At 36.3% G+C, this 26,033-nt stretch overlaps 1 protein-coding gene across 8 annotated transcripts in view; it reads right to left on the bottom strand.

Annotated features, from left to right (window-relative positions):
- Positions 1-26,033, bottom strand: part of LOC5577895 (Down syndrome cell adhesion molecule-like protein Dscam2) — a 574,667-nt gene that overhangs the window by 21,471 nt on the left and 527,163 nt on the right. For all 8 annotated transcript variants that reach the window (XM_021842939.1, XM_021842944.1, XM_021842942.1 and 5 more), the window contains exon 12: positions 15-134. In XM_021842939.1, coding sequence (XP_021698631.1) covers positions 15-134 — 120 coding nt within the window. The remainder of the gene's footprint in view (positions 1-14; positions 135-26,033) is intronic.

Below are 26,033 nucleotides of genomic sequence, written 5' to 3'. Positions count from 1 at the left end.
GTTTGGGGACCCACCTGTTGCTTTCTTCCACTGGATGGTCGGAGTGGGGACTCCCTGTGCTTGGCAGTGCAGCATAATGTGGCGGTTTCGTTCCACACTCACGTCGATCGGTTCAACAATCCAGCGAGGTGGAACTGTTTTAGCGTTTTCCGGGCAGATTGGCAAACAGGCAGTCGAGTCGTACAAAAAGAAGACGGAAGAGAATGGCAGGGAAAAAAGAAAAATGATTCCTATTAGATGACAAAGTTGTTGAAAATTCGGTTGAAGTTTTTGCACAAGGATTGAGGTTCGATCGGCGAGGGGATGTGCGACAGAGAAAGGTAAAACTTTCGCTGCTTATGTTTTGGCGAATTATGACATATCCCGATGATTATCTAGGAAAAATCAGATTTTTGTGGGGAGAAAAGTTTGTTTTATTAGTTTTTGATACAGTTCTAAGCGTCTGTGGCTAAAAAGTAAGTATTTTTTTCTGTTCAATAACACATTTTCCTATTGGGGTGCTGTTATGGCGATAAGCCTTCGATGATACGTCATAATAGCCACATCAAACACATTTCAGGACTCGAAACTAAAAAGCGGTGCATGGGAGACATAAGGCTCTTATTAGGTGGGCAATATTGGGAGTGGGGTGCTTTATTTACTTTGAAATTCAGTTCAGGCCAGAAAGCGTGTACAATACGGTTAATTTGATACTCAAAGTAAAGTTTAGGGCGGGTTTAGCAGTGGCGGCATTTAATGCAGAAGGTTCACAAGTAGCTAGCTAGTAGTTTTGTGTCGAATTATATTTGCAGTCGGGCTCTGGAACATCTTATAAATTGGATAATTATTTATAGGGTAGAATTAGTAGGACCTACGGATGTGATTATAATTGTAAGTGATTTTTAGCTGGGAAAGGTAGGTAAGCGTCAATAAATTGCTTCATAAAAGCCGTGAAGGTTAATCTTTTGCTAGGTACCGAACGGTAATGTAAGAACTTCGGAAAGAGTTAACTCATCAATTGGACATAACATGACAGTTTTAGGTAATTGTTTTGCAAATTGGCGCTAAAACTTTCAAAATAGAACTTAAAAAAAAATAAGAGTAGTGTAATGTTCTGCTCGCTGAAACCAAGGTGCCGGTGGCAATAAAATTCCAATTTTATGTCACTCTCAACTCATTCTATTACTTCAAATCAAGATGGCGTCAAAATCCAAGATGACCGTCAGTTTTTTTCACTTAAATTAATGCTCTTATTCTTCACTCGACTCAAATAAATTCTAGCGATTGAAAACTTGTTTCTTTCTTGTACAAAACATATGTTTACTTTGATTTCACTCGTCATATACGTCAAAATCGTAGAATATGAATTAGAAAATTTTTCATCTAGTTTTTGCAGCCTATGTTACTCAGTTTTTTCTCAGCTTTCAGATGGTGACCTCAGATTGAAGGATATACCTTTCTCTATATGATGCCACAAAGTTTGCTATGTGTTCCACGGGAAATATGAGGCATATCACGTGAGAAAATACCTAAGATATATCAAAAATGGGCTTTTTCGCATACTGTTTAGCTAGCTGGCGTACGAGAGGTCCACTAATTCGAGAAAACCACCCTCTAATTTTAGCATATACTAGCGATCAGTGACATAAAATTGGAATTCTAACGATGCGTGCCGATGGCGGCCTGGTTTCAGCGAGAATTGCTCAATGAGTATGATATAATAGTGCTTCTACCCTATTCATGTGAACTGCCAAATTGAAAAGGCACCAAAACCTTTATGATTTGTAATGTTAGAATGTCTTTTGTCACAAGCGTGTTGTTAGTAATCACGGTGGTCAACACGTTTTTGTTCACATTCGACAGCCTTTGCCTTTAGTATTCACAACATGAGCAATCAAATTGACGTTTGAAAAGAAAATGTCAATGGCGTCACCAGAAAACGGTTTGTTACTATCGTTTTTGTATGTGTGTCACATTCGACATAACAAGCAGGATTATACTATTCTAGTTGTCTATGATCGCACATTTCTGACTTTTGAATATATTTATTCATGATTGATGAAAATGTCATCGTGTCAGACGACATTCATTTTACGGTTTATTTGTTTCTCGATGTTTATTGTACCGCTCATGCTGTGTGTGAGAGGTGACAATAGCGAATGAGTGCAGAGAAATCGTTTGGCTGCTGATCATGGAAGCGATACGAACGTCGCGAAAAATGTCGAATGTTTAGAGCATTGGTCAAAAGGATTATTGATTATTTTGGCCCATTTTGGGGACTGCAATAGCCGCTGGACAATCCGTATTACAGAACCATGAAGTTTTAGTAGCAAAACTAGTAACTTTTCGGGTCCTCGGGAATCAGTTCCGCATGGTCCGAAATTTTCAATATTTTCCGGTAAGATGTTTCCTGTTTTAATGCACGATAAACAAGATTCTTCCTACATTTCTTGTAGGAATTTTTCCTAGCAATCCACCAAAAAATACCTCAGAGAACCTTTTAGGAACCATTTTTTCCAGGGATATATTTAGGAATTTCGCCAGGAAATTTTCTAGGAATTTCTCCAGTGATTTCTTTGGTGATTCCCCCAAGAATATCTAAAAAATGGCTCCTTGCATTAAAAAAAAAAAAAATCTTCCAGGTTACTTTAGGGATTCAACCTGTAGACATTCATACTTTGTTTATTCCTATGAGTAAATATCAGTGTAATCCTTGGATGAATAATCTTTTGGAATCTTGTTAAAGCTGATGGAATACCTAGAGTAGAGAAAGGACAAATTTTAAGTTCAGTCCTTCACGTGATTTCAGATAGATTTTATCGCGGAAATGTATAAAAAAAAACTTGCGGATTTTTTGGAAATTTTTTGATTACTTCCTTGAAGGAATTTTTGATAACCCTGAATAAATTCTAAGAAGATAAATCCTAGTAAAACCTTTGAAATATTTTCTGGTAGATCCTCTGATGATACTCTGGTAGATTTTACTGGTGGAAATTCTGGCGAAACTCTGGTGATATTCCCAGTGTCAACCCGGAAGTATTCCTGATGAAATTCCTTGGAAAACTCCTCTCTCGAAAAATTACTAGTGAAATAATTAGAGAAATCGATGAAGTCTCTGAAGAAATTACTGATGGAATCTCTATAGGAAATTTTGGGCAAATCCCTTGAGAAATTCTTTATGGAATTTCGGGAAGAATCTTTTGATGAATCTCACGAGGAATCCCTTGAAAAATTCCGGAAGGAATCTCTTGAGGAATTCCGATAGTGAAATCTTTATAATAAATTTATGGTAAAATCCCTGGAGGAATTTCTTATAACGCTTGAGAGTTCTTGGAGATATTATGGGTGAAATTCCGATTTTTTTAAAACACTGGCATGCTAATTTGGAAGATTTACCTTTTGAAAGAAGCACCACACTAGACAACGGACTAGAATGCAACACCCCATGGCACAGTTGAAATATGTTCCTGACGAAAAGTTTTCCGGACTGCAGCGGGAATCGAACCCACACTTCTTGACTCGATGCGGCTAAACGCTTGGTAACACTAATCGTACGGCCACGATTAATTCCTTGATGAATTTTGGGAGGCATCACTTGATTAATTTCGGGAGAACTACTCTGAAGAATTCCCGGAGGAATCCCTTGAAGAGTTCCATTGAGAAACTCCTGGAAGAAAATTATGATAGAAGTCCCTAATGACTTCCGGGAGTAATCCGTTGTGATTAAAATGATGAAACCCACAATTACAATATAGGAATTTCTGAAGAAACCTTTAGAAAAATTCCTGACAGAACTTCTGATGGAATACCAGAAAATGGTCAATCCCAGGAGAATTTCATAATGAAATCTTGGAAGTATTCATAATGGGATCCACCGAAGAAATTCTGATGGAATCCCTGCAGAAACTCCTAATGAAATCCATAGAAGAACTCCTGATGATAATCCCTAGAGATAGTCCTTATAGAACCCCTGGATGAATTCCAGGTGTATTCTCTCCAGGAACTCCTGATGGAAGCTCTAGTGGAACTCCTGATAGAATCCTCAGGAGGAATTCTAGGTGGAATCTCTGAAGGAATTCCTGATGAAATCCTTAAAATAACTTCAAATGGTAGCATTTGAAAGAACCCCCGTAGGAATTCCAGGTGGAGTTTTTGGAGGAACTCCTGAAGGAATCTCTGGAGGAACTCCTATTGGAATCTCTGAAGGAATCCCTAATTAAATTCTTGAGGGACTCCTGATGAAATCCCTAGAAATACTTCTGTGGGAAAACTTAGGGTAATTCCTGATGGAATCCTTACACAAACTTTTGATAGAATTCTTGGAGGCATTCGAGGTGGAATATCTAAAGGAACTGACAATAAAATCCCTGGAGGAACTCCTGATGAAATCTCCAGAAGAACTCCTGATGTAATACCTAGAAGAACTTCTGATGAATTCTCTGGAGGAGTTCCTGGTGGAGGAACGCCTTATGGAATCCATATAGGAACTCCTATTGAATTTTCTAGAGGAATTCCTGATTAGATGCCTGAAGGAATTCCTGATGGAATATCTGGAGGAACGCATTATGAAATTTCTAAAAGAAATTATGATGCATTTCCATGAGGAACTCCTGATATAATCTCTGGAGGGATTCCAGGTGGAATACCTGAAGGAACTTCAGATGGAATCTTTAGAGGAACTTCAGAACTGCCCATAACGGCAAAACAGTCACATTCGACATATTTGACAAATTGGAGTTAATACCATGGAGAGTCATCAAATGACAAATACTTTCGATCAACTTAATCATCAATCAATCAGTCAATCAATCAACCAATCAGTAAGTTGATCGAAAGTATTTGTCATTTGATGACTATCCATGGTATAAACTCCAATTTGTCAAAAATGTCGAATGTGACTGTTTTGCAGTTATGGGCAATGAAGTAATCCCTACAGGAGCTCCTGATGAAATCCCTGGAGGAGTTCCTGATGGAGCTCCTGATAGAATCCCTAGAAGAAATCTTAATGGAATTCCTTCAGGGACTCCTAATGTGATCTCTTGTGGAACTCCTGATAAAATCTCAGGAGGAATTCCAGTTGGAATTTCCGAAGGAACTCTTGATGGAGTCCCTGGAGGAACTCCTGATGAAATCCCCAGAAGAACTCGGAAGGAAGCCCTAAAGGAACTCCTGATGAAATCCCTAAAAGAACTCCTGGATCCCTAGAAGAACTCTTATTGGAATCCCCGGAGAAACTCCCAATGGAATCCATGAAGAAACTCCTGATGGAATGCCTGAAGAAATTTCTAATTGAATCACAATAGGAGCTCCTGATGGAATCCTTTGAGGAAATTTCTGGAGAAACTTTTGATAGAATCCCTGGATGAATTCCAGGCGAAACATCTAAAGATACTGGTAATGAAATCCCTGGAGGAACTTCTGAAGAAATTCCTAGAAGAACTCCTGATGAAATCTCCAGAAGAACTCCTGATGTAATTTCTAGAAGAACTTCTGATGTAATCTCTGGAGGAGTTCCAGGAGTTTTCTAGAGGAATTCCTGATTAGATGCCTGAATGAATTCCTGATGGAATATTTGGAGGAACTCCTTATGAAATCCCTAAAATAAATTCTGATGCATTTCCTTGAGCAAGTTCTGATATAATCCCTGGAGAAATTCCAGGTGGAATCTTTGAAGGAACTTTTGATGGAATCTTCATATGTAATCCTTACAGGAGCTCCTGATGGAACTCCTGATAGATTCCCTAGAGGAACTCTTTTCATTTTCCCTAGAAGAAATTCTGAAAGAATTCCTCGAGGAACTCCTGATGTAATCTCGTGAGAAACTCCTGATATAACCTCTGAAGGAATTCCAGTTGGAATCTATGAAGGACTCCTGATGGATTCCCTGGAGGAACGTCTGATGAAATCCCCAGAAGAGCTCTGATGGAAGCCTTAAAGGAACTCCTGATAGAATTCCTATAGGAAGTTCTGATTGAATCCCTAAATGAACTCCCGATGGAATCCTTGGAGCAATTCCTAAAGATATGCCTGAAGGAACTCCTGATGGAATCATTGGAGGAACTCCTTATTTGATCCCTAGAGAAACTCGTGATAGAATTTCTGGATGAATTCCAGGTGTAATCTCTCCCGGAACTCTTGATGGAATCAATAGTGAAACTCCTGGTGAAATCCTCAGGAGGAATTCCAGGTGGAATCTCTGAAGGAGTTTCTGATGGAATCCTTACAATAACATCAGATGGAATCTTTTGAAGTTCTCCTTATAGAAACCCAGGAATTTATTTTAAAGAAATCTCTAGAGTACCTCCTGATGGAATAGAGGAACTTCGAAAAATAAAACATTGTGGGAATTCCAGGTGGAACCTCTGAAGGAACTCCTCATGGAATCCCTGGAGGAACTTCTGATGTAATCCCTGGAGGAACTCTGAAGGAATTCCTAATTGAATCCTTGAGGAACTCCTGATGAAATCCTTAGAAGTACTTCTGTGGAAAGACTTAGGGGAACTCCTGATGGAAACCCTAGATAAACTTTTGATAGAATTCCCGGAGGAATCCCAGGTGGAATATCTAAAAGAACTGCTAATGAAATCGCTGGAGGAACTCCTGATGTAATCCCTAGAAGAACTTCTGATGAATTCTCTGGAGGAGTTCCTGGTGGAAATTTTCAAGAGGAATTCCTGAGTAGATGTCTGAAGGAATTCCTGGTGGAACATCTGGAGGAACTCCTAATGAAAATTCTAATGCATTTCTTTGAGGAATTTCTGCTATAATCTCTGGAGGAATTCCAGGTGGAATCTTTGAAGGAACTTCCGATGGAATCTCGTGATATAATGCCTACAGGAGCTCCTAATGAAATCTCTGGAGGAGTTCCTGATGGAACTCCTGATAGAATCCCTAGAGTAACTCTTTATGATTTCCCTAGAAGAAATCCTGATGGAATTACTTGAGGAACTCCTGATGTAATCTCTTGAGGAACTCCTGATGATCTCTGGAGGAATTCCAGTTGGAATCTCTGAAGGAACTTTTGATGGAATCCCTGGAGGAAATCCTGCTGTTAAGGGATCATCCATTCCACTTTTTCTAAGTTACTAAACTTATTTGATTTATGCCGTAATATATTGTAATATACTTTTCGCTCGTTTCATGAAGCAAAACTGCATTCTAAAGATTTAGAGGTCTCTTTTATTAGTCACTGAATATCATAAAAATACTAATCCCAAAATTTGGACAAACTAGTAGAAAAATATTGATAAAAACATATTAATTTCAGTACCGTTTTGATTCATATTACGGACACTTAAGGCCTCAGTGAAGTATAAGCCAGCTTGGACCATACAAAATAAATCATTCTGTATGACAACTACCGAAAAGCTAAACATTACATATAATTTGCAATTGGATTAGATGGACAAATTGATGTGAAGATTTACGAAAAAGTTACACGTCTTCTCAGTGAGAATCGAACTCACGACTCCCCGATCTCTAGTTGGGGCGCGTTAACCACTACGCCATGAGAGGACTCATGAACGCAGAAGTTAACCTGAATTCGATTTCAGCTCAATAATCACGTGGTCCTCTTTCGCAAAGTGCACCTCTTTCGGAAGAATTAGATGCCCATCCAAACACAACGCTTTCTATATATATCCAATGCCTAGCCCGAGAGCGCATTGTTTTTTTTTTTAGGTATAGGAATAGCACACTACACTAGCCAGCAACTGCGCTGGCTGAGGTTTCTATTGTGTGGGCTTCCAATGGGTCGCGACGTTCTCAAACGACCGGTTACGGAACATGAGTCCGTTGCTCGATAAATACTTGTTTTAATTATGAATCGTGGTTTACGGCCAACCAGCCGAGTGGAAGTTTAACAACTACCGAAAAGCTAAACATTACATATAATTTGCAATTGGATTAGATGGACAAATTGATGTGAAGATTTACGAAAAAGTTACACGTCTTCTCAGTGAGAATCGAACTCACGACTCCCCGATCTCTAGTTGGGGCGCGTTAACCACTACGCCATGAGAGGACTCATGAACGCAGAAGTTAACCTGAATTCGATTTCAGCTCAATAATCACGTGGTCCTCTTTCGCAAAGTGCACCTCTTTCGGAAGAATTAGATGCCCATCCAAACACAACGCTTTCTATATATATCCAATGCCTAGCCCGAGAGCGCATTGTTTTTTTTTTAGGTATAGGAATAGCACACTACACTAGCCAGCAACTGCGCTGGCTGAGGTTTCTATTGTGTGGGCTTCCAATGGGTCGCGACGTTCTCAAACGACCGGTTACGGAACATGAGTCCGTTGCTCGATAAATACTTGTTTTAATTATGAATCGTGGTTTACGGCCAACCAGCCGAGTGGAAGTTTAACAACTACCGAAAAGCTAAACATTACATATAATTTGCAATTGGATTAGATGGACAAATTGATGTGAAGATTTACGAAAAAGTTACACGTCTTCTCAGTGAGAATCGAACTCACGACTCCCCGATCTCTAGTTGGGGCGCGTTAACCACTACGCCATGAGAGGACTCATGAACGCAGAAGTTAACCTGAATTCGATTTCAGCTCAATAATCACGTGGTCCTCTTTCGCAAAGTGCACCTCTTTCGGAAGAATTAGATGCCCATCCAAACACAACGCTTTCTATATATATCCAATGCCTAGCCCGAGAGCGCATTGTTTTTTTTTAGGTATAGGAATAGCACACTACACTAGCCAGCAACTGCGCTGCGAAAGAGGACCACGTGATTATTGAGCTGAAATCGAATTCAGGTTAACTTCTGCGTTCATGAGTCCTCTCATGGCGTAGTGGTTAACGCGCCCCAACTAGAGATCGGGGAGTCGTGAGTTCGATTCTCACTGAGAAGACGTGTAACTTTTTCGTAAATCTTCACATCAATTTGTCCATCTAATCCAATTGCAAATTATATGTAATGTTTAGCTTTTCGGTAGTTGTTAAACTTCCACTCGGCTGGTTGGCCGTAAACCACGATTCATAATTAAAACAAGTATTTATCGAGCAACGGACTCATGTTCCGTAACCGGTCGTTTGAGAACGTCGCGACCCATTGGAAGCCCACACAATAGAAACCTCAGCCAGCGCAGTTGCTGGCTAGTGTAGTGTGCTATTCCTATACCTAAAAAAAAAAACAATGCGCTCTCGGGCTAGGCATTGGATATATATAGAAAGCGTTGTGTTTGGATGGGCATCTAATTCTTCCGAAAGAGGTGTACTTTGCGAAAGAGGACCACGTGATTATTGAGCTGAAATCGAATTCAGGTTAACTTCTGCGTTCATGAGTCCTCTCATGGCGTAGTGGTTAACGCGCCCCAACTAGAGATCGGGGAGTCGTGAGTTCGATTCTCACTGAGAAGACGTGTAACTTTTTCGTAAATCTTCACATCAATTTGTCCATCTAATCCAATTGCAAATTATATGTAATGTTTAGCTTTTCGGTAGTTGTTAAACTTCCACTCGGCTGGTTGGCCGTAAACCACGATTCATAATTAAAACAAGCATTCTGTATGATTTTTTAGCGTTATCGAGCGTCGGAAGCCCTTAACTTTCGGATAGTGGGTAAAAAATACACGTCCGTAACTTGAATAATTTTAAATAAATCAAAACGTGTGGCCTTTTCATGATTCTTATTCCGGACGCTCCCTCACTTTTGCCTCATATTCCGGACGCTTTGATTCGAATTACGGACAGCTCATGATAATCATTAATGGAACAGTCAAATCATCAATTGAAATCGTTCAACCACTTAAGAGACGTCTAAGGTAGTTGGGCATTATAGATTTGCAATGATATTTATGGAAAAAACCTAATAAAACGAGCCTCGAAAATGAGAACTTTTGGACGGCGAAAATTGAAACATTTCGTGTGAAATGTTTCCTATACAAATGAGAGTGTCCGGAATTTGGAGCTGTCCGTTATATGAATCAAAACGGTATAGGATTAATCTTTATACCGTTTTGATTCATATTACGGACACTTAAGGCTTAGTGAAGTATAACTCTTCAAAAGGCATATAAAATAAATCATTCTGTATGATTTTTTCGCGTTATCGAGCCTCCAAAACACTCAATTTTCAAATGGCAAATGAAGATTTTGATTCTGCAATATGAATAATTGTAAATGAATAGAAATTTGTAGAATTTCAATGATTCCTATTCCGGACGCCTTCTTCCTTTTGCCTCATATTCCGGACAATTTGATTCGAATTCCGGACAGTTCAAGTAAATTATGTATAGAAAAGCCAAAACATCGATTGAAATTGTCAAACCACTCAAGAAACGTCTAAGGTAGTTAGGTTTTACAAATTTTCATAGATATTTATGAAAAATGTTCATTAAAAAGAGCCTCGAAAGTGGGAATTTTTGAACGGCAAAAATTGAAACATTTCGTGGGAAATGTTTCCCATACAAAGCAGAGTGTGTAATATGAATCAAAACGGTACTTTTTTCTAGATTCGAATTCATTAGATCACATCGATACATTGTTCACAAATAGGAATGATTATTTTATTTGGAAATGATTTTGAAGCCATTGATTCTTTTAAGCACTACATAGGTAAACAATGTGCTCTTCTCGAAAACATTTAAGGCTTCGTGGCTATGTGCTTAGTGATGTCGGGCATCAATCGGATTGTGCTGTATGTTAAATCTCTGTGCCCTACTGGAACACTTTTTGTAAAGAATTTTTCGACCAAATACGTTGTTTAGTGCAGTACTTTATTTAAAAGGCGAATTGGCCATTTTTCCTGTTAAAACTAAAAGCTTGTTGAAATTATCCTTAAATATGACAGGTTATTCATGAGGTTGCTCTGCACAGCTACTAAGATTCGTTAAATATATCGGTTATGATCCTAATGCATATAAGTTTCAACACAAATGTATGAAGTATTGAGGGTTTCTAAAATGGATTAATAAGTATGAAGGATTTAGCGTTAAAATAAAACGGTTTGCGTTTGCAGCAGTACGAACTTGAATAATATTGATATAATAGGCTTGATGTATCACCTTTTGATTGAACAAAACCTATGAAATTGAATAAAAACGTAAAAGTTTTTAGCCATAAGGATAAAATTTAGTTGTTGGCAAAATTTAGATTGGAGATGATGGAGATTATTCAATTCAATTTATTTACAAAACTCAAATTCCCTAAAACCCCATTTTGCATTTCCGTCAAAAATTACACATATTCATGATTATCTCAGAAATCTGTCATAGAATCGTTGTCAATCCTATTGGCTTTTGAAATACACAACGGGAGAATGGCAGGGCTGTCTTTTGTTCATTCATTGGCATACTAAAAGTTGATCGAAAAATAAGTTCAAATTTTTTTTCACCCCTTAACACCACCTTGATTTTAACATATTAATTTAATTACTTAGCGCCCGCCTCTTACCTGCTTACCCCGTATTCCCCTAATCCAATTTCTCTCGCTCCCTTACGGTGCCTATCCATCTAGTATTCATTGCGTTCCTCTCCATGCTCCCTATTATTTCGAGCAAAATAGACCGATATGCCGATAAACAAATTGAATGTAATTATCATGGTCGATACCTTTGTATGTTTATTTATTTGCTTATTTCATGATCATTCTTAGCAGCAAAACAAACAGAGACCTGTCCTTTACAACAAGACATAAAATGTAACAAGCGAGTAGTAAAATTTCCTTTCCAAAATGATTACAGAAATGTCGGTCAGGATTAGTATTCTGTTTTACATCTTAAACTCGTAACGTCCCACGAGAAAATGACCTACCTAGCCCTTACTTGAACAGCACTTATTCGCCATTCATAAAATTAAATTTTATTTTATCAAAAGTCAAAATGAATCATTCGCTCCTCCTTACTCTATATTCGGAATATGGCTAGAAGTTATATATTTGCTAAGGGAAATCTGCATTTGCATAATTCATTGTTTTTCGTTTATTTCACAGATAACGTTTTTATGGAAATATCATTTTCGAAGATTCCATTATAAGTATGAATATCAACTCCCTGATTTATTTTTTTAGATCATTGGAAATCTATGCAGGACATGAGAATTTTTTGAAGTCATTCATAATCATACGAATCAAGATTTTTGAAAATTGGCGTAAAAACCATGGTATCATAAGCTCAGAAATAGAAGATTTAAAAATTATATGCATGTTTTGCAAAAGTTTCAACGAAGAATACCTAAGAGGGGTCAAAATGATCAATTTTATCCCGCTGTACGGTGAACTGAATTTTAAAATTCAATCATATGTTGTTGATATGCTGTGTTATTTAGTGCAAAACCAATAAAAGGTACTCATTATCACAATATAAGCGGCAAGCTGGCAAAGAACGGGGAACAAATAAAATTTGGATTGTTGTTGATTAGCTGTAAGGCGTTATTATTACAGAGGTGTTCACAAAGCCGGTGCTGGGTAGGGGGCAAACGTATCATTCAGTTGCTATAGCTATAGCGCTCTAAAAATAAGTGGATAAAACAGATTGATTACGCATTATGCACACCACGCTGTGGGTCTACGACTCCGGTTCGTTTTTCAGTTGCGACAGGCAATCACCCAAAATTTTGCCACCTTTCTGATTTATGCGCCGAATTGAGTTTCAAAATAAAAAAAGCCAAACTGAAATCACAAATTATTGGAAAATATTACAGGAAAGACAAGGGAAGGGATGTAGAAGGTAAGTTGACGATTTTTGTTGGGGCTGAAGGAAAAAGGATGTTTTTCCGATATCGAACTCCAATACAGGCTGGGCTGTGGATTATGATTTCAAACTGAAATCGAAACTAAAATCAACCGAAAAAAATGCCATATATAATATTCATACTGGTGCATATATGGTGGGTGTGAGTGTGTACTGGGTGGGATTCTGCGAAAGCTGCTCATAACATTCGGTGCCGTCGAGAGTAGTTATATATTTATAGGTTAATACGATATGGGAGGAATGATTTAAAAACAAAATCAGCATCAGTTCCAGAATTATCCTGGCACTGATTCGATAGATATGTATTGGAAAGAATTAGCTGTTGACGTGGTTTAGGGGATAGAAAAGTGGGTGGTGGAAACACACATTAGACTCGCATTTATCACAGGAAAGCAGAGACAAAACATCGATCAAGATAGAAGTAAAGCTTTGTTTTTTAACCGTCATATGATGGCTGCATCGGTTGAATTAAACTGTTAAGTAAGGTTATATCTTGACTTTGTATTTTAGGAAATTTAGAATTAATTTATTGAAATTATGTTACGTTTTTTTTGATAATAAATCTTCGAGCTGTTTAGTTGTTTTTTTTTTTAATTTTCCAAATTTATTGAAGTGTTTAAATTTTAAAAATAATGTTATGCCAATCACAACATTTTTAAATTTTTGAATAATTACCTACCTACATGTTTTTCAAAATGCTTTGTTTTGAAAATTGTTCATGATTTTTAATTATGATTCATGGTTTACGGCTAACCAAGTAGAAGTTTTAATAACTACCGGAAAACTAAACATTACACATACTTTGCAATTGGATCAAATGGACAAAATGATGTTCACTAGATAAGGCGCGTTACCCATACACCACTCAATAATCGCAAAGTGCACAATGCTTTATAATACTATCGATGCTCAAAAAAATATATTTTGGTGTTTTAGAAAAGTATTGTATGTTGCCATATAGGAGAAACGAAGAATTTTGTATGGAGGCTGCAATCATGTTGAAAATCGATTTAATCTAAATTTGATCGTGAAATTTCAACCAAATTATATCTGATATGAAATTTGTGGATTAAATCACAAAACATATGATAAATCATATTTTAAATTTTAGGTCAACATCAATAAAACCAGTGTTTATACAACTTTGGTAACCTGTAGCTAAAAATTGAGATGTTCTGGAACATTTCTGAGAACGGCATAAGATTAAGCAATCCCAAATGTACTAGAGATACATACCCAGTTTAAGTTGAGATACGCAAAAATGTCATTTTTGTTACGCTGTGTTATTCATTATACATTCAGTTTTGAAATTGGTCTCCAACTTACTAAGATTTTGATTGATAGCCGTTTCACCAATGACTTTTTTATAATTTATGAAAATTATCCAACTACTAATTCCCTTTGTTAAACATTCAACCGATGCAACCAATGAATGGAACGTTCAAAAGAAACTTTTTTCCTATTACGAATAAGCTTAATTCAGCGCGGGGTGTGCAAGATGAGGGGGAGTTATTTCCAGGACAGGATGGTATTTCTGAAGGACCCTTAATAAAGTAGTTTCCGCCAGTTTTAGGCTCAACAAATTATGGGAATTGGTGGAATGCGTAGTATTTTTTTCCCATTTGTTTTTCTGCCACCACGAACCGAGCTGTGGAATATCGGATTTTTTTCCGTCTAAGCCTCGTCCCAGGAATTTTTATCCATGGAAATTTCGATTCATTGCATCGTCGGTTTCGTTATCGGCTTTTGCTAGCGCCTGGCGTTGGCCTGGATATGCGGTAAAAATCATTTCGGAAACACAGTACTTATAGAGGTTTTTTTTTCTCTCTTTTATGAGAGTTTCGATTTTCCAACTAGTTTCTACGGAAACAAGAATGTATTTATGAGTGAGATATGTTTGGAAAAGCTGTGTTCTGTGGGCGGTTATGTTGTTTTTTTTTCAATGCATCATTTCGTTCTGATTGACGGATGAAAATATGATCCACATGAAAAGGAATTTGAAATGAATTAGTTTGTGTGCATCCTGAGTAATAATTTTTCCAACAATTTTTGTTTGTAACTTTTTATCTTCTCCTATATTTTTTTTAACTTGAACGATTAACTACTGATTTGAGCATAATTTTGAATTAATATAAGATTCTAGATTATTCCTTAGCATGAATTTCAATTCCTATATTATATGTGCTTCTCAATTCGTGCAATAAACATAGGAGAGACAGGTGAGCCTTGACCACATTTTCTCAACGCGGTTGTAATTATGCAGAGAATTCAAATTGTGATGAAATATCTGCGCAGGTCGTTCAGTAAATATATATCAGGATGATTGTAAAATTCTGTTGAGGTTTTCGAAATTTCTTTTATCCATTGGCATGTATAAAAAAACGTTGAAAAAAGTTTGGTGACACTTGAATTGGAAAAACATATCATTTTGTTGTTATATTAACTTAACGTCAAATGAAATACGCATATTCGAAAATGTAAGATTGATTAAAGTTTTCTTGTTTTATGAAATAGGGGAGGCTTGATCCCACTTGTTTGTTATTTGCACTGTAAACAAGTGAATAAATTATTTGTTATACATTTTAACACCAGAAATAACATAAAAGTTAGATGTTTTCAAATACAATTTATTGCACAACAGATATAATGCCTGTATATTAGTTGAAGGAACAAAAGTATGTTTAATCAAAGCAAACTGAATAAAAATATATCTAGAGTATGAAAAAAAAAAAATCTATTTGATGTTTATTAGTCAACCATTCAAGTTGTTTATATATGTAACGTTTACGCAGAGTTGCTAAGATTTATCAGAGAGGATCAAAGGATCTTTGTTAATTTTTTTTTGAGTTTACACAAGCAAACTGTTTCTCAAATATTAATCGTTGTTACATCTGTTGAATTTCCAGCTCAGACATATTTTTTGTAAAGACACATAAAATTACTTGGAATAAAACTATTTTAGATTTCGAGTAAATAGATTAAATAGGGCGGGATCAAGGCTCCCCGAAGATAAAGCTTACCCAGTTTCCCCTACTTTAATTCTCAAGCCTTAGGTATAGCGGAGTTTGGGGCAAGTGTGTCATCCTTACTTTTTACAACAACGATTTTTTTTTATCTCTTCGAGTGTTACAATATGTTCTCTTATAAGTCTGAATTATATTCACAAATATTATGGAAATTACTTTTTTTCCACGTATAAGCAAACAAATATAAGTAGGGGTATTCACTTAACTGAGATAACAATAAAGAAATATTTCAAATGAAATATTCCTTTTCTGTTTTTAGGGGATGAAAAGTGAGAATTAATAATCTAGCTACCTACCCAACAAAACTGTCAGAGTACTCAAAAAATAATTTTTACAAGTTCAAAATGTTGTTAACGATTTGTGTCAATCGAGAATTTAGTTTTGTTGATGACCTCGTGATTGATTTCTTCACAATTCCCAGAATCTTCCCCAAAGATCAACCATCTGCTCTCTTATCTTATTCATATTGAATGGTTTGATATGTCTGTCGTTTGATTGCTTTCGGCATTTAGATTGTTGGGACCTTGTCTGGATCTTGCTTCGGATAGTTTTTGACGATCATAAAAGTGATCCCAGGGTTTTAAAATGGAATAAAATTCATATGGTCCTAAAAATAAAACAGTCAAATGCTAGTGCCTTTACAGCCTGAAGCCTAATTTGGTGGCAAATGATAGGAATCGATGCACGTTGCTTTCAATTTGGCTGAGACACACCACATTCTTCCATCAAATGATATCTTCTAGTTGTAACAAAAACTTATTTGAACAGGACGAACAGAACCAGGAGAGAGCAGAACTCCTGGCTCATTCTACCATCTTCATCAGCGTCAGTAACATCTCTCCAATCTTTTTCTTCAAAGCTCTGTCAAATCTACGGTCACTCGTTTTCCTGTTGTGTCTGAGCACTGAGATTTTCATGCAAAATCAGTATTTATTTTCAAATCGATTTTATTTGTAAGTTTTACGTTCAACTCGTTTTTGAAATTGATATTTTGTTTGTTTATAAATAACAAATTTGATGAACGTTATTATGGACCGATGCACGAGTTCACTAATTTGACGTTTGAGCGGTGCCGAATTCATTGGTTTCCATGGTCACATAAATAACACGGCACCGCTAAAACGTCAAATAGTGAACACGTGCATAGGTCCATAGCGACCGACGCATTCTTGGATTGATCGACTGTGGAATCTCAACGCATTGAAATGTTTCTTACACAGTTTATACAAATTTGTTAAATGTTTAAGATACCGTTTGATTCATATTACGGACACTTAAGGCCTTAGTGAAGTATAACTTAGCATAGAGCATATAAAATAAATCATTCTGTATGATTTCTCAGCGTCGGAAACCTTAAGCTTTCGAATAGGCAAATATAATGCACCACCATCATAGAGGTCGCTGGGGAAGAAGGCGAGAAATGTCACTGAAAATGTTTGTTTACGTCCAAATTTCAATTTTTCAACCCAAAAATTAGGTCATAATCAATTAATTATTGAACTATTTTGCATTGACATAATCATTTCAACCCTTCATTCTTGTGATACACGTGATTTCACAACAAATTTAACCACTAACAAAAAATCCGGAAGCTTATAACCTATGTTGCCAAACGCATTTTTACGAGTGTTTTGGAAAGCCCAAACAAGACGCTTCGTTTTCGGGACGCCGAGAGTTCGGTTTTCGGTTCGTGGGTTTTGGTGGGCAGTGTTTTGGAAAGCCCAAACAAGACGCTTCGTTTCAGGGACGCCGGGAGTTTGGTTTTTAGTTCGCGGGTTTTGCTGGGCAGTGTTTTGGAAAGCCCAAACAAGACGCTTCGTTTTCGGGACACCGGGAGTTTGGTTTTCGGTTCGCGGGTTTTGCTGGGCAGTGTTTTGGAAAGCCCAAGCAAGACGCTTCGTTTCAGGGACGCCGGGAGTTTGGTTTTTAGTTCGCGGGTTTTGCTGGGCAGTGTTTTGGAAAGCCCAAACAAGACGCTTCGTTTTCGGGACGCCGGGAGTTTGGTTTTCGGTTCGCGTGTTTTGGAAAGCCCAAGTAAGACGGTTCGTTTTCGAGGCGCCGAGAAGTTTTGCTGTTCGCGCTGTGTGAGTGCGAAAATATATTCGTGTTAAGTCGAGGATGGATTACCAACTGGTGAGCTCGTTTCATGCTTATGATAACAAATTTTTTCATGTAAACGTTACTTTTTTGTAATATTCAATCAAACTTTGTATGGTTCGTCAGGCCCGGATTTGGGGGGGTGCGAAGGGGGCAAATGCCCCGGGCCCCCCGATTAAGGGGGCCCCCCGAGGAATCATAATTCAGAACAAAAAACATTTAAAAGTACCTTTCAATGTTTTCTATTTAGTCATTTGAACATATAATTTGAACGTTTAAGTTAACTTTCCAATATTTGATTCAATTATTTTCTCCATCAAATAGCTGAATCGCCCAGTATAGTTTGTTCAATGATAATCCTTCAATATATTACACGAAAACATTAATGTTAAACCAAAATATTCAAAATTCTTCTCTACTTAGTTTTTAAAAAATATTGGTATTAAAATGCGCTTAACGGTTTTGCAGGATCTTTAAAAAATACGGCTTAACCTGTAATGCATTGCTAGATTCCAAGAGTTTATTGGGTTCCAATCAGAACTTTAACATTTGAATATATTTGCAATTCTATCAGACACTTGAAGTGTAAGGGAAATTCCTACAAAAAAAGGCCAAATTTCATACAAAATGTTCAAGTTTAGGGAACTGTATGACAGCTTCTAACGAACCGATTGACCTGAAATTTGAATTACATTTAAGGGAAATTAATCAAGGCATTAAAAAGTACTTTTAAAAAATGCCAAAAGTATTTTGAAGTATTTTTAAAATGTAAATATTTGGAAGAAGACATGTTTCTGCAAATTTGTTCACTTCGATGAAATGCAAAACTTTGTAGAAGATTATACTTATCGTAAATTGTTTGTTTTCAAAATATCTTATTTTAAAAATTTGAACATTTTTGTCAAAATGGGCGAATTTTAAGAACTTAGTCACTTTTGCATAGAATTTGATGATATTTTCGCAGATCTAATTTGAAGTTATTTGCAACATGCAGTTCAAATTTTAAGGCCAATCGGTTTGCTAGAAACAGGTCTCCAAACTTGACCGTTTTTTTTAATTAAAATTAATCCTTGTTGACTTTATTCTTGCCAGTACTGTAATTGTTTTCCAACCAGAGTCAAACTGGAAACTTGTAGAGAATAGAATCAAAAGGAGCTTTGGAACTTTTCACTCCATAAAAATTATATAGAAGCCAAAGAACGAGCCACTCTTCTACGAATTTTTATATTTTAAAAATCGTACGTAAAATTTGAAAACAGTTGAATTTTTCAAAGTATATATCTCACAATCGAAAATGTCTTTTACACCACTAACCATTTGGGCCCCTCATATCGTTGGACTGACCATCTCGTTCAAAACTCAAACTCAATACGTAGGTTTGTGGAGTCCCAAAACGTGTTGAAATTTGTATAAAAGGGCCCCCTTAATGAGATCGACCCGGGCCCCCCGAAGCCCAAATCCGGCACTGTGGTTCGTCACTACAAGTGTCGGCATTATGCCTGTTTTATACAATTCTAATACACATAGAAACTTTTTGACATTACTTAAAATATTTTTTGAATTGTTCGACATTATGAATGTCGACGTTTATTTTGAAACTTGTACCAAAGACTTTTCTTCTTGAGGCATAAATGTTCAGTAATACTTTTATGAAATTTTCAAACAAACTATGTATGGTTCTTCACTAGAAGTGTCGGCATTATTCCTGTTTCATATAATTTAAAATATACGCATATATTTTTATCTTTTCGCCATTAATAAAAACTTCTTTTGAATGGTTCGACACTACAGATGTTGACATTTATTTCAAATCTTCTACCAAAAACTTTTTGAGACAAAACTAAAAACTAGCTTTAAGTATAAACCGTATTTTTCCTCCTTATCCATGGATCGCATCACCGACCAAAGGTGACTCCCAGATCGTTTCATTCTCCACTAATAAACACCCTTCCCGAGGTGATTGTGGAGATGCAGAGGTATTCTCGGTCTCTAGAAGCAACAATCATTACACCCTAACATTCCTTCCCCATCCCAACTGACTGTAAGGACTTGGCCGGCGCCGTTATTGATCAATAATATTAGATCTGCTAAAATTGCACTCCGAGAGTAAGCGGAAACTCCCATCCTTTATTCATTTGGATCGCAGTGCAATTATTACCAGTTCCGATCAATCACGGAGTAGCAACCATTGACATGTACAGTCAGTCTATGCTATGCTATGCTATGCTATGTTGCCAAACGCATTTTTACATATACATTTTCGTTGGAAAACAAGTTTATTATGTTTTTCAATGCTCTCTGATCGTCTACAAAATAACTATTCCGAGAAAAAGTTTAAATTGTGTGCTCCTTCCTATGCTGCACACGGTGCGTTTTCAACTCAACCTCTTTTTCGACGGTTCTCCTACTAGCCATCAGATGTCGAAGAGATCGTTTAGCTTTGAAAATATTAGCCGGACGCTACCTCACTTTTGCCTCATATTCCGGGCACTTTGATTCGAATTCTGGACAGCTCATGGAAATCATTGATAGAAGAGTCAAACCATCAGTTGAAGTCGTCAAGCCACTAAAGAGACGTCTAAGGCAGTTGGACATTAAAAGTTTGCAGAGATTTTTATGAAAAAAGCTTATTAAAACGAGCCTCGAAAGTGAGAACTTTTGAACAGCAAAAATTGAAACATTTCGTGTGAAATGTTTCCCATACAAAGTAGAGTGTCCGGAATTAGCACGGTGCCCCGACAGACCGTTATTATGTTAAAAAATTGTCCATCAAATCTGTGTACAGGGTTCGATTCCTGAGGTCATTCTGCACCTCTGGGCCAATTTTTAAATAAATCCCTAGGGGGAATCTCGATAAATCTTGATTGAATGTTTTAGACCTCAAAATTCAATAGAATCCTTATAAAAATTTTGCAACAGCACAGAAAAAACCTTCAAAAACGCCCAAAAAGTTAGCCAAACTGTTCTCAACTAGTACATAACTGTGACCGTTGTTATAATTAGAAATGTTTACAACTGACTTAATATACCAGAGTGGCTTAAATATGTTTTTACATGGCTTAAACCAGTAAGCTTAGTTCAATAGAATGAAATCCAAGCAATAAATTCTAATATTCAATTAATGCTACGTTCGATAAATGTGAAACATTCAATGCTGAATATTATTATTATACAGCCTTTTTTTCGACTTTCACACAAGGCAACCAGCCCACCAAAGTCTGCCGTACTTGTTTTGCTTAATAACATTTGTTTCTTTGTACATTTGGTACTACTATTGATATATACGTCAAGTACTCCGCCGAGTATTGCCCTCAACATTTTGCGTAAAAATATCCTATTCAACACTCCAGCCACAGCAGGATTATAAGAACACGGGAAACATGATTGCCATATGTCACAATATACCTGCAACCATCTTGGTTTTATTTTTTTCGGGATTCATCGTCAATCTGTTTATTGATTTCTTGGTTACGCTCGACTCAGTAACGAAAATCTAGCTATTGCAGGTAATATCAAAGGTTTAAAAATAAGACTTAAAGCTGATTAAGCTGGCAAATACAATGAAGTGTAAGAATTGTAGACGAGGAGCCTATTTTTTTGGAAAAGAGATGAGTTTCCAAATTTACTGTTGAATATTGCGCTTTGTCGCATATACTCCTTGATTTTGCAGACGATGAATTTATTGAAATCGATCGCAGTGCAGTAAAGCATGGTTTCACTATTTCAAAGATGGACATCTAGGATAATCGTAGTGCCATTTACAATACCGATACGTATATGGTTGCATGTAGAGAAAGAAGCAAGTTCAGATGTGTTGGTGCTGAAGCAGTGCTTGAAGGAGATGTAGATGATATTGTTGAAGAGCCATATGACACTTGTGACGGATGATAATAATGATAACACCCGTGTATTGGAGTGAATATCTCATTTTACGGATTGCGTAACCAGCTTAGGGACTTGCAACTTGCAAAAGAAAATGACATTTCTACACTGTTGTTTGATAAATGATTATCTGATTTCACAGATCCATTATTTTGTTAACAACTTCGCCAAAACACCTCGCGATCCTTTATCGCACAACCTGAAAAGTGTTTCGAAAACTAAATCAGTTTTCAATAATAATGCAAACAGAGCAACGATGAATGCAAGCATGCCTAATAGGGCGATATTCAAAACTGAAAAGGCAATAGATGGCTCTTTTTCAGTGGTAGTAAAAACCAAATCCTGTAGCAAAGAAAGCATCATGAAACATGAACTAAACACAAAAAGTTATGTATTTATATTAAGCTTCATCTCTAATAACTATTTTTTTGATCAAGTTTCCTGATTGCAAGTAATTTGCGTTTTTCATTATTTTCCATACGTTTTGACAGCTCTCGACTACCATTCTTCCATGCGCTTGTGTTGGAAGTTTGAGAAAATTGAGAATCCAGCGTAGCGCGATCAGTGAGTGGAATACAAACATCAGTGTCGACGCTCGGCGGTCAGTGACAGGAACTGAATGTTCGAAAGATTGTTGTCTGTATTTTTTGCCGCTGGCGCCAACTGTCGTTACCCTATTGAAACACCATTGGCAATTTGTCCTGTAAAAAATGCTTATTCTTGGCTCTCTAAGCTCATTTATTTGAGAATCAGGAGCGAAAACCATTGAGCGAATAAAATAGGCAAACTTCAGTGGGCTGGTCATTTAGTGAGAAGGCCAGAAAAAAAGTTGCATCATTCAGGTGGAGGTCAACGGCCCCGTAAGTTCATTCTGATATTGACGTGAGCGTACCAGAGCTACCAAATCATTCCAGATTTGAAACAAATGGTTGATACTAGCTCTAATCGACTATAAAAGTATTCACATGGCTTATCTTCTAACTATTTTGTGCTACATTTATTTTCAGATCCTTTTTCTATGAAAAAGAAAACAACATTGTTGAATGTTAATTTATTTGTTTTACATTTCAATCGGTTCAACATAGCAAACAACAATCAATTAAATTTAAACTAGTAAACTATGAAAAAAAAAAACACTTCAGCCACTCCGGTAAGTTAAGTCAGTTGTAAATGTCTTAATATAACAACAGAAACAATTTCATACTAGTTGAGAACAGTTTAGCCAACTTTTGAACGTTTTTGTCGGTTTTTTCAGTGCTATTGCAAAATTTTGATAAGGATTATATTGAGTTTTGAGTTCAAAAACATCAAATCAAGATTTCTCGAGATTCCTTCTAGGGATTTTTCTGTTGAAATTGGTCCAGAGGTGCAGAATGACCTCAGGAATCGAGCCCTGTGCTCAGATTTGATGGACAATGTTTTTTTTTTGCATAATAACGGCTGTCGAGGCCGTGTCTCTGTTATAAAACATATAAAAAAATAAAGTTGCAAAATTCAAACAAAATTTGTGGTGGTTTATCTGTACTGGATTACAAAAGACAATATTATACATAACCTCCACTTTTCAATTATGATTCGTGGTTTACGGCTAACCAGTCGAGTGGAAGTTTCAAAAACTACCAAAAGACTAAATATTACATATACTTTGCAATTGAATTGAATGGACAAATTGATGTGAAATTTACGAAAAAGAGAATCGAACTCACGACTTCCTGTTCACTAGATAGGGCGTGTTACCCCTACACCACGAGAGGAATCATGGACGCAGAAGTTAACCCCTCTACCGGCAGCTTCATTTTTACCGTTAAAAAATATTTAAACCGCGATGACTTTTTTGTTTCTTGATATTTTTGCATCATTTTTTCACAAACGCTCAAAAAACTCTTCTAGTTTTCGAATATGTGTCGATATTGATCATTGGTATACTAGATCCGCACTTATTCCAAAATTCCGACGCGTAGCCATAACCCACGTAAATATCTCAGGCTACAGAGTATTTATCGTATTCGGAAATTCACTCCTCGGAACGATACATTGGGAGGGTCTGTTCAAAGGTTACGGTTCACGTAAATAAAAATAAAAATTTGAAGAGTTGACTACAAGGGGAAGAGGGATGAAAAGTACCAAAATTTACGTGGTTTATGGAGGATCCCTTGCAGGTTGTTTTGTTTCTTGTTTACTATAATGAATTTAAAATCTAACAGGCTAACGAACTTTTCAATTATTTCTATCAAATTCTATGCTAGTGTGATGGTTATATAATCTTTTATTCATATCTCATATACATATGAACAGCACAATGACAATACTTCATTTGATCACAAAAAGGCCTTTTAATTGTTATTGGTCACTTAAGCATTTTCACAAATATCAAAAATATACATTTTCAAAACGATTGAGAATAATAAAATGGAATATATATTTCATAATACTTTTTAGTTACCGTAATCCGGGGGCAAATTGATTACTATTTCACAACTTTTTGTCATGTTATCCTGTGGAATTCAAATATTTTTTCGACGAAATCAGTACTTCATTGATCTCTATCAGTTTATGTAATCGATTTTGTATGAAATAAAATTAAACATTCCGTAAAATTTGTTTAAATATTAAAAATTGAAAATGACACACTGGGGCGAAATTGATCACTATATAATATACCATATTTTAAAATAAAACTTTTCCTTATTCACTAAATTTGGGTCTTCTAAATCTGAAAATGATGTCAAAATTCTTACACCTTACATCATATTATTTAAATTTTGTAAATCTGCATAATACGCTTAAATGTATGTAATTTCCTATGAAATAAACATGTTATTCAACAATAAACGGTTTTATGAGTGGATTGTTTAGCGCAGATATTTTCAACAGTATTGCTTTCACCTTCAAAAACTGTGTATATTTCTATGCAAAACTGAACTTAATATAAATAAAATAGTTCAAAATCATCATTATACATTTATAAACTAGAAAACATGGAATGTCTGTGATGCCAACGAAGTATTAAGCATTATTGAAACGAAATGCTATTTGGTACCGACCTGATCAAATTCACCCCAGTGATTAATTTGCCCCTGGATTACGGTACCTTGTATTGAACAACGAAATATTTTGGTTGGTGATTGTCTTTTATGTTCTTCTGGATATTTTTGTCGAACTAAACTCCAACAATATGTTCCCATTGCATTGACGTTATTTTTCCCCTTAAACCGTATTTCAATGTCTTTAAAATCTTGATGTGCTCGCTCACCTTGCTCGTCTGAAAAACTTCCAAGGTTTGAAGGAAATCTTGCAAGCTGACGAATCAAAGAATGCATTTTCATTGTACATTGTACTGCCCATAAAAGCATAACTGTCCCATATGGAATTAAAAGCCATTGAGAAAATAGCGCTAAAAGTTAAAAGTTTGTCTTCTCATACAAATTTTCATAAATTTCTAGTGTATTTCTGAATGTCATATTCATTTTTTTTCAGTTGCTATTTGGATTGGAAGTTCATATAGAGACAGTTATGCCTTTATTTTTCAATATGGGACTCACCAAGCTCATATCTTTCCGCAACATTTTCAAACAAATTATGTAAATTTTGATATGCGTAGTAAACTTTATATTGAACCATACATGTTGCGGTGAAAACGGATGTTGGTTCGATAATCCATTTGGGACAGTTATGCTTTTATGGGCAGTGTACATTAATATAGTTTTTTTTATAGCTAGGCTTTTTTATAGCACTGGTTTATTGTCTGGGTACTTATCAAAATAAGGACGTGATGGTCATGCTGATTCATTATCCCCATCATTGCTCCTGTCCCACAGTCAAACAAAACATGGAAACTCTGGATTACCCTTTCAGCCCCATGATAATATTAATCAGCTTGAAATCTGCAATTATTTTCCATTTAAAATCAGAGTAATTAATCAAATACAAAATGTCTTGCAGCACGTTATATTCCTCTTTATGTAAGTGTAAGCCACTGGAGTAAACATTTCTATTGTGCAGTAACAAAGCTTTTAAAACGATAGAGTAAAGTGGGGCAAAAGTTCGAGTGGGGTAAAAGTTTCTTTTTAAGATTTCTAGCTCAATTCAAAACAAATCTTATAAATGTCATGGTGGTTCGAATGCTATTCAAGCAAGAGGCTTTCAATCCAAATATCATAAAAATCGATAGAGATTTGGAAAAGTTATGACTATTTGTTGTTTTTCGACGTTAATATTGTAATTTTTGGTCAAACTTTCGTTGCATGGAACCAATTGAAGATAAAATCTTTTTCAATATTTTATGTAAGGGCGTTTCTAGGCCTATCATAAGGTTGCTTTGGGGTGTATTAGTTTTTGC

This window comes from Aedes aegypti, chromosome 2, assembly GCF_002204515.2.
Source record: "Aedes aegypti strain LVP_AGWG chromosome 2, AaegL5.0 Primary Assembly, whole genome shotgun sequence".
Classification (NCBI taxonomy): Eukaryota; Metazoa; Arthropoda; class Insecta; order Diptera; family Culicidae; genus Aedes; species Aedes aegypti.
The sequence above is the reverse complement of the archived record's forward strand: the minus strand, read 5'-3'. Positions and strand labels throughout refer to the sequence as shown.